Source organism: Scyliorhinus torazame, chromosome 5 (genome assembly GCF_047496885.1).
Source record: "Scyliorhinus torazame isolate Kashiwa2021f chromosome 5, sScyTor2.1, whole genome shotgun sequence".
NCBI lineage: Eukaryota > Metazoa > Chordata > Chondrichthyes > Carcharhiniformes > Scyliorhinidae > Scyliorhinus > Scyliorhinus torazame.
In genome coordinates, this window is record NC_092711.1 from 270,668,665 (window position 1) to 270,678,884 (window position 10,220).

At 49.7% G+C, this 10,220-nt stretch overlaps 1 protein-coding gene across 1 annotated transcript in view; it reads right to left on the minus strand.

Moving 5' to 3' along the window:
- Positions 1 to 4,735, minus strand: part of snrnp35 (small nuclear ribonucleoprotein 35 (U11/U12)) — a 29,012-nt gene extending 24,277 nt beyond the window's left edge. Inside the window, exon 1 of the mRNA XM_072505528.1 lies at positions 4,715 to 4,735. Coding sequence (XP_072361629.1) covers positions 4,715 to 4,728 — 14 coding nt within the window. The 5' untranslated portion in view covers positions 4,729 to 4,735. The remainder of the gene's footprint in view (positions 1 to 4,714) is intronic.
- Between the last annotated feature and the right edge of the window lie 5,485 nt (positions 4,736 to 10,220).

The window sequence follows — 10,220 nt, forward strand, 5'->3', positions numbered from 1 at the left end:
CTCTGAGCGCAATTGCTAGTGGCTCGATGGCTAGGGCGAACAGCAGCGGGGACATCTGTGCAACTGGAAGTATCGGGAGTTGGTGTCGTTTGTCCGTACGCTCATCATGGGAGCGTTGTATAGGAGTTTTACCCAGGAGGTGAATCCTGTTCCAAACCCGAACCGCTCCAGTACCTCTGAGGTATTTCCATTCGACTCTGTCGAAGGCCTTCTCTGCGTCTAGGGAGACAATCACCCCTGGTGTTCTCTCCCCGGAGGGGGTCATTATCACGTTCAGCAGGCGCCTGATGTTGGAGGTAAACTGTCTACCTTTGACAAAGCCCGTCTGGTCCTCTGCGACCACCTCCGGCACGCAGTCTTCTAGCCTTTTGGCTAGAATCTTGGCCAGTATTTTGGCATCTGCATTCAGTAGCGAGATGGGTCTGTATGACCCACATTCCGTTGGGTCTTTATCTTTCTTAGGTATCAGCGAGGTTGAGGCCTGTGCTAGCGTGGGTGGCAGTGTGCCCTTGGCCAGTGAGTCTGAACATCTCCCGCAGGTGCGGGGCCAGTGCTGTCGCGAATTTTTTGTAGAAGTCCGCCGGGAATCCGTCCGGTCCCGGTGCCTTCCCCGCCTGCATGGAGCGGATGCTGTCCATGATCTCTCCCAGTGCTAGTGGTGCTTCTAGGCCCTGTTTTCTGCCCTCCCCCACGACTGGTATATCCAGTCCATCAAGGAACCGTTTCATCCCGGCCTCCCCCGTTGGGGCTCTGAGGTGTACAGCCCTTGGTAGAAGGCCTTGATGTTTTGTTGATCTTTTCTGGCTCTGTTTGTAATGCGCCTCTGGTATCCCTGATTTGCGTAATTTCTCTGGTGGCTGCCTGCTTTCTCAACTGGTGTGGTAGGAGACGGTTGGCTTTGTCTCCGTGTTCGTATAGGGTCTCATGTGCTTGGCGGAGTTGAAGCACTGCAGATCGAAGTTCCTTTGCAACTCTTTCCTCTCCGCCAGGAGCTTTACGGTCGGGGCCTCAGAGTATTTACAGTCTACCTCTAGTATGGAGTCAACCAGCTGCTCCCTAGTCGTTTTTCCTCCCTATCTCTTCGCGCTTTGAAAGCGATGATTTCCCTCTTAGTACGGGCTTTAGCGCTTCCCAGAACGTGGAGGGTGAGACCTCCCCGTTCTGGTTGTTCTCCGTGCACTCTGCTATGGCCCGCGATATGTTTTCACTGAAAGCCTTGTCAGCTAGTAGGGCGACGTCCAACCTCCCCATGTGGGGCGTTGGGCCCTGCCCGTCTCCAGCCTCATGTCCATGTAGTGTGGAGCGAGGTCTGATATCACAATTGCGGAGTATTCCACTTTGTCCATCGCCGGAAGCACCGTTTCCCCCACCACAAAGAAGTCAATTCTGGTGTAAACGTTGTGTACTGGGGAGAAGAAGGAAAATTCCTTCTCCCCTGGGTGGGCGAACCTCCAGGGGTCCACCGCTCCCATCAGTTCCATAAACTGACCGAGTTCCCTTGCCATGTTTGAGGTTTTCCCCGTTTTGGGGTTCGATCTGTCAGTCGTTGGGTCCTGTACCCAGTTGAAGTACCCATGATTAGCCGGTGCGTCGCTATGTCAGGGATTTCTGCCATGGTCTTCTTGATGAAGCTCGGGTCGTCCCAGTTGGGCACGTACACGTTAACTAGCACTACCGGTACCCCATCCAGGGCCCCACTGACCATGACGTACCGTCCTCTTGGGTCCACAACCGCTTTTGTCGCCCTAAACATCGTCCATTTGCTGACCAGTATTGCCACCCCCCTGGCCCTCGTCCAGTAACAGGAATGGTAGGTCTGTCCCACCCAGCCCTTTCTTACCCGTAGTCGGTCCTGCTCTCTCAGGTGCGTCTCTTGAAGGAAGATTATGTCTGCCTTCATGTTTTTAGGTGGTTGAGGACTCTGGGTCTTTTCACTGGGCCGTTGAGTCCCCTTGCGTTCCAGGTGACTATCCTGGTGGGGGGCTTCTGCCCCCTCGCTCCTGTGGGATTAACCGTATTCACCTGGTGGACGCGCCCCTGCCCTCTGGGGTTCCCCTTTGTTATGGGGCCGTCCTGGATGGTCGCTGTCTCTGCTCTCTCCATGCGGTTGGGCCCCTGCGCTCTGGGGCTTCCCTCCGGCAAGTGGGCCCACGCCATGGTCGCTTGCTGTGCGGCCGCCACGTGGGTAGCCCCCTTCACTTTGGGATTTCCCTTCGCCCAGAGGCTATACTGGGTGGATGCTTGCAGCGATTCCTTGTTCCGAGCCCTTGGTTGCAGCATTCTGTAGCCCTATTGCTGTTCCTTTTCTAGCCTGATTTGTCCCTCCGTCCCTGTGTTCTCCACCCCCCCCGTGCCCCCCCAGTCCCTCCCCCTTTCTCCCCCTCTCCCGTATATTCCTCCTTTGTCCCTCTTCCCCCTGCTCCTGACCACATTCGCCCTCCCATCCCCGTTGAGTGGTCCCACCTGCCCTCTGCCTGGCGCCGTCCCCTCTGTTGGGGGCGCGCTGCGGCCCTGCTTTTTTACATGACCCCGGTGCTAGCTTTCTTGCTAGTGCGGCGACCCCCCTCATGGGAGTTACTGTCTTGGTTCTCCCCTGCCCAGCCCCTGTGGTTTTCTGCCCGCTCTTCCCCCGCCCTACCCTGCGCTCCCCCTGTTTGCTCACCCTTCTCCGCTACTCTCATACCCTTGTGCTGGGGCCTGGTTTCCAACCTTGTGCTGGGGCCTGGTTTCCAACCTATGTCGGTTCGTTGGGTAGCGGTTTGCCTTTTGTTCAGGGTGCGCTTGCCATGTTGGGGGTGTGGGCGGGGGGGGCCCCGGCATTGCCTCATCCCCCCCCTCCCCATCGGCACGTTGTTGCCCCTTACCAGGGGCCCTGTGTCTACCCTCGCTGTTGGTTTTCCAGCCCATGTTCTTCAATAAATTTGTTTGCGTCGGCGGGGGATGTGAAGAATTACTCTCTTTCTTGGTATGTGACCCAGAGTTTCGCTGGGTACAGCATACCAAATCGCACATTGTTCCTGTGAAGAGCTGCTTTTACTCTTTTGATTTCGGCCCGTCTCCTGGCGAGGTCTGCCCCAATGTCCTTGTACACTCTAATGAGGTGTCCTTCCCATCTGCAGGCTCTGTTTTGCCTGGTCCAGCGCAGGATTGTTTCCCTGTCTTTGTACCGGTGCAGTTCGGCTATTACTGCCCATGGGTGTCCCCCCGCCCTGGGTTTCGGGCGCAGTGACCGGTGCGCTCTGTCCATTTCTGGTGGGTTGGGAAAAGTTTCCCTCCCCACTAAGTTGCCCAGCATCTCGGCCACGTAGGCCGTGGGGTTTCTACCCTCGATCCCCTCTGGTAGGCCCACTATCCTGACATTTTGTCTTCTTGAGCGGTTTTCCTGGTCATCCACCCTGCCCTTCAGGCTCCCCTGCATTGTGCCCAGTCTCGCCACCTCCTTCTCCAGAGCCGTGATCCGGTCGCTCATGTCAGTCGCAGCCCTCTCCAGCTCCTTAATGGTCGCCTTTTGGGTTTCCAGTTCCTCCTCCTGGGCTTCCAGTTTCTTCTCTGCTCTGCCCAGGGCAAGCTGCACTTCCACCAGGGCCTTGGCCATTGCTGTCTGTACTGCGGCCTCTACGTCTACTTTGGTCCCTGCCTTGCTTTCTTGCCGGTGTTCCCTCAGCGCCTCGGCTAAGGCTAAGGCTGCCTTCCAGTTCCCCTGAGGCCCAGGGGGTTGAAGCTCCTGTCTGCCCAGTTCTTTTAGTTGCGGCGATGCTTCCATTCCGCCGCTTTGTGTGCCAATTAGCTCGTCTGAGTGGGCTTGTGTATTGCCCCGTTTGCTCTTGGTGCCCATTCTCCCTCTGCTTTGGCTCCCTTCTGGCAATTTTTTTTCCTTTTCCCCCTAATTCCCCTTCCCCTTTTTTCTCTCCCCCCTCCCTTCTGAGGAGACCCCTTTCAGGTAAGTTTGGTTATCTCTTTTGAGAAGCGTGAAAGGAGAGAGTGTTCTGTCCCTTTAACCGGGGGGGGGGGGGGGGGGGGGGGGGGGGGGCGACTCTCTCCAGTCGCTTCCTGGCCTCTGGCCCCGGGCTCCTCCCGCGTACCTTTCCTCACTCCGGCTCCCTGCGGCCTTCTCCCCGGTGGGGGGGCTCTCCCCACGTGCCTCTCCTGTCGCTCGCTCCGTTCCTGAGCGCCCGGGTCTCTCGGCCCCCCTCCACCTCGGGGTCCGGGTCGCTCCTCTTCCTTCGCTCCCGCCGTGCGGGCGCCAATTCGGCCTGGCTCGCGCACCCGGGCGCGCTTTCTTCGTGTGGGAGAACGGGGCGCGACTATGTTCCCCCCTCCGGAGCTCCTCTATGTGCAACCGCTCCCCTCTGCCGCCGGAAGTCAAATCCATCTTTTCAATTCTAAATGAACTGAACTACAAATTACAAGGGAAGGATGAAGATTGCTTTTGGTACTGTGAAGAAATGGATGCTTTCCAAAAGTAATTGAAATTTTGGCAAGTGCGAGTATAAAACCAAAACTACCCCATGCTCCCCACACTGCTACAACACATTGAAGAAAACAATGTTACGAAGGGAACTGTCAATATAGCCAGGCAAGCATCATTAGTCACATCTGGCTGCGCTGATCAACGGTTTGTGTCGCTACTTTCCAGAGAGAAGAAGTGGGTGAAAAATCCTTTTGAGTTTGAGACCCCTGAGTCAATTATTAACTTACAGCTGTTGTACCTCACCTGTGACAGCACATTAAAAACACAAGTCCATGAGGCTGTCAGCATTCTGGAGTCGAGTCTCTAAGGAGCATCCAATGCTGATAAAACAAGCATTTGTTGCTGTTGCCCTTCACAACGACCTACATGTGTGACGTTGTATTTTATGACCTCACAAAGATGAAGACAGCACAAAGGAACCAGCTGAACTCTCCACCTGATCTGCACATAGAATCACAGAAAAATTACAGCACAGAAGGGGGCCATTCAGCCCATCTTGCCCATGCCAGCCCGAGGATAACCAGGTGCCCTTTCTAATCCCACTTTCCTGCACCCGGTCCATGTACCTTACAGCACTTAAGGTACAGATCCAGGTACGTTTTAAAATAGTTTAGGGTCCTTGCCTCCACCACCAACCTGGGCAGTGAATTCCAGACTCCCACCACCCTCTGTATAAAAACGTTCTTCCTCATGTCCCCTCTACACCTTCTGCCACTTATCTTGAATCTATGTCCCCTAGTTCTAGAATTCTCCACCGAGTGAAATAATTTTATCCTGTCCACTCTATCTCTTCCCCTCATAATTTTGCTCATGTCAATTAAGTCACCCCTCAGCCTTCTTTGTTTAAGAAAAATAGCCCCAACCTATCCAATCTCTCCTCGTAGCTACACTTTTATTGTAAACATTCATGTAAACCTCTTCTGCACTCTCTCGAGAGCAATTACGTCCTTCCTGTCATGTGGTAACCAGAACTGCATACAATATTCCAGTTGTGGCCTCACCAGTGTTTTGTTCAATTCTAAAATTATATCCTTACTTTTATATTCTCCACCTCTCCCAAATAAGGATCGCATTCCATATGCTTTCTTTACAACCTTGTCTACCGTGAACTGCGCCTTTAGGGACCTGTGTAAACCAAGATCTCTCACTTCATCTACCCTTCTTAGTGTATTCCCATTTATTGTGTATTCCCTATAACTGTCTGACCCCCCCTATATGCATTACCTCACATTTCTTTGCATTGAATTCCATCTGCCACTTTATCGCCCATTGCACCAACCCAGCTATATCATTTTGGAGATTATAGTTATCCTCTACACTGTCCACCACTCAGCCAATCTTTGTGTTGTCTGCAAATTTCCCAATCATGCCCCCTGCGTTCCTATCCAATTCAGTAATATATAACACAAACAGTAAGGGTCCCAACACCGAGCCCTATAGAACACCACTTGAAAAACTTTCCATTTGCAGGGCAGTCATTGATCATTACCCTTTGTTTCAAGTTACTAACTTTTTATCCAGTCTGCCACATTGCCCTGTATCCATGGCCTTTTACGTTTTTGACTAATTTGCCATGTGGGACTTTGTCAAACACCTTGCTAAAATCCATGTACACAACATCCACTGCACTACCTTCATTAATTGGTCTTGTCACTTCCTCAAACAATTCAATCAAATTTGAGACACAAGACCTTCCTTTAACAAATCCATGCTGACTATCCTTGACTAGTCCATGCCTTTCTATTTGACAGTTAAACCTATCTCTCAGGATTGAATCTTCTAATTTGCCGATCATTGACATAAGGCTACTGGCCCATAATTGTTCGGCATTTCCTTCAATCCCTTTTTAAACAATGGAACCACATTTGCATTTCTCCAGTACCTCCCCTGTATATATAGAGCATCTGCAATGTCCTCCCTGACCTCTTTCAGTAGCCTCGGAAACAATCCATCTGGCCTTGGTGGCTTATCAACTTTCAAGTATTCCAACCCTTCAGGTACTCCCTCTCTCTTTATGATTATCCCACCTAGTATCTCTCAATGTTGCTCCTGGACTACTATGTCTGCCATCCATTTCCTTTGTAATCACAGACAAAATATTCACTTAAAACCTTATCCACCGCCTTTGCATTTGCACACAAGTTCCCTTCTTCACCTCTGAAAGATCCCACTTTTTCCTCAACTAACCTTTTACCATTAATATATCTTTGGGTTTTCTTTAACTTTACTTGCTAATCTTTTTTCACGGTCTCTCTTTGATTTCCTGATTTCCTTTTTCACTTGGTCCCTGCACGTTCTATACTTTTTTTTCACAGAATGTACAGTGCAGAAGGAGGCCATTCGGCCCATCGAGTCTGCACCAGCTCTTGGAAAGAGCACCCTACCCAAGGTCAACATCTCCACCCTATCCCCATAACCCCACCCAACACTAAGGGCAATTTTGGACACGAAGGGCAATTTATCATGGCCAATCCACCTAACCTGCACATGTTTGGACTGTGGGAGGAAACCGGAGCACCCAGAGGAAACACACGCAGACACGGGATGTACAGACTCCGCACAGACAGTGACCCAAGCCGGAATCGAACCTGGGACCTTGGAGATGTGAAGCAATTGTGCTATCCACAATGCTACCGTGCTGTCCCACAATGCTACCGTGCTTGTCTGGGCTATCTGCAGTGCTTAGTGCCAATCATACACTTTCTTTTTCTGTTTGATCTTCCCCTGTATTCCTCTAGACAACCAGGGGATCTAGATTTGGCAAAACCACTCTTATTTTTGCAGGGGACATGTCTACTTTCTATATTTCGGATCCCGCTTTTTAGTGCTTCTCACTGGTTTTCCACAGATTCATTCTCTAGCAGTGCTGGCCAGCCCACCTCCGCCAAGTGCCTTCTCATTTCTGGAAAATTTGCCTTTCCCCAATTCAAAATTTTTACTCCTACTTGATCACTGTCCTTTTCCATAGCCATACTAAATCTAACTGAATTGTGATCACTATGGTCACCAACTGTCACTTCACCCACTTGCCCTTCTTCGTTGGGTTGCCCTCTCCTTCTGTGAACCTGATTGGAATGAGATCATGAGGACCAAGCAGGCTCACCTTTCGCATTGAAGGTAAGCGGAAATGGTGTGTTGCGAAGGTTGGCCAGCAAAGTTTGGTAAAAGTGAGTCCCGGGAAAAAAAGTTTGAAAAACACTGCAATAGCTTGTTGGTTCAGACACCCCATCTAAACGTTAATTAAAGTCATTCGGATTTGTTGCCTTGTGATTTTGATTACAGTAATTGGCTAAAGACCCAATTGAGCTCCTTCCAAGGATGAGGTGCGGGTCTTGGTGGCACTTTGAAAACAGCAGTATACCACTTCATTTTGCAGGTTACTATTGCCCTTTTTGAGCGAGATGGATAGTAAATTCAATTCCAGATGGTTGGGGCCTCATAGGCATAAAGGCAATGGATTTCAGTTTCATCGCAGGATGGAGATAGTCAGCAGGTGTGTGGTGCATACACTCTTACAATCTGACCTCATACTCGCTAATTATCATCTGCACCATAGATACACATCTTGCCCAAATTCCTCTTGTTCTGCGCCCTGATGATATCCATGGTTTCCACCTCCATGACAGTAATGAGAAGGTAGGGATCTCTTTTTTTAAAATTCAGTGCTGGAATGTGGGTGTCACTGGTTGGGCCAGTCTTAATTGCCCTTGAACTGAATGGCTTGTTAGGCCTTTGGTGGACCATCTACTTAAAAAAATTTTTTTTTTAGTGTACTCAATTATTTTTTTCCAATTAAGGGCAATTTGGCGTGGCCAATCCACTTAACCTGCACATCTTTGGGTTGTGGGGGTGAAACCCACGCAGGCACGGGGAGAACGTGCAAACTCCATACGGACAGTGACCCAGGGACGGGATTTGAACCCGGGTCCTCAAAGCCGTAGGCAGCAATGCTAACCACTGTGCCACCGTGCTGCCCGTGGACCATCTACCTTGTTGGGATCTGAACATGGGCCCTGGGTCTCTGGGTTACTAGTCCATTGACAATGCCACAATCTCCCCTTTCCTCCTCCAGTCTGGGCCCAGCTCTCCCAGTCATTTTGTGGCCATTTCCCCTGTAGGGAAAAAGAGAAATAATGCACTTGTGTCCTATATGGCCAATGGCAGCTGTTTCGATTCACTAAATGCTGCATGTATCAATGGTTAGAGACACTCAGCAGCAGTATGTATCTGAGCCATTCTCAGGCATCAGTAAATGACATGTCCTGAGGGCTGCAGGTTGCTTTCACCTAGACAGGGTGTTTTCCTACACGGATCCAGTTTTTATGTACCACACTCCTGCTGACCATCTTCTACCTCCATTCAGACTTGATTCATCTGGATGGGTAGCTTCTTCCTGCTACCATCCAGGAAAAGGACCTCCCTTCACTTCTCTTGCGAACTGCACCAGATTCCGGGTCTCTGCCTCCCCTGAGATATTGCACCTGAAGGTGAGGCAGTGAAATTGAGGCCACAACTATGATCTGTTTGCGGTTCATGCTTGAACAGTCCTGCCTTTGTCCCAACTCAGTAGCTGTTAATTGGCTGCCAAACCCAAATCACAGCCAAATAAGTTTACAGCCTGTGTGAACATCGGGGCCAATGACCGTTTCCTCGATCTTCCATTTCCTGTCCCAGAAGGAAAATCCTGCCTATAATCTTGGTTGTTCCATAGAAAAATGCCCATTTGAATGAGGTAACGAAATGCAACTGCCACTTCTGGAACTGCACTTCCTCAACGTTCAGCAAAGCAAAGGAGGGAAATTGGACGGGGAATGGGAGACATTTAAAAAAAACCAAGTAGCTATAACGATAAATGGTATTTGTATTATAATTAATGGAATGATTAATTAAATTTAACAAGACATGCTCATTTCCTCTGCAGAGGAAATCCGGTACTCAGTAATAATGGACATTACATCATCTATTTAAAGGATTTTCTTGGCTCCTTTCCCGAGTCCTGAATAATCCTGTCAATCATCATTCCAATGGAGAAACAACAAGGACCAAGAAGCTCTCAGGAAGTGAGAACAATATCCCTTCGGGATACATAATCTCATAAAGATTTTCTACAAAGTATGAACATTAATGACATCCATAATAAATTGCTTAATATTAACTTTAAATATTTAATGTAAATAATGTAAATATATCAGCAGCTTGTAGCTGATATAATTCTGCATTATTATTCATAAAGCTTTTTAAAATCAATGTTGCTAGGTTTTCATTTTTTAAAAAATATATATTTTATTCAAGATTTTTTGGCCAAACATAACAGTACGTAGTGTTTCTTTTAAACAACAATAGAGCAATATAAATAACAGTGGCCAGTTTTAAACAAATAAATAAATAATATATGAACAGAAACAAAAACCAAACTAAATGGCAACTGCCTTGTCAAAAATAAATACTCTCCAAAGATACAATCCAACAGTCCAATATACATTACCTAAAACAAGTGCCTATACATATACAATAACATCCCTGAGAGTCCGTCCGATTCCCCCCCCACCCCCCCCTCCCACCCCCACCCCACCCCCCCCACCCCACCCCACCCCCACCCCCCCCACCCCACCCCCCCCACCCCCCACCCCCACACCCCACCCCACCCCCACCCCCCCACCCCCCCCCACCCCCCCGGGTTGCTGCTGTTGTCTTCTTCTTTTCCATTCCCTCTATCTTTCTGTGAGGTAGTCGACGAACGGTTGCCACC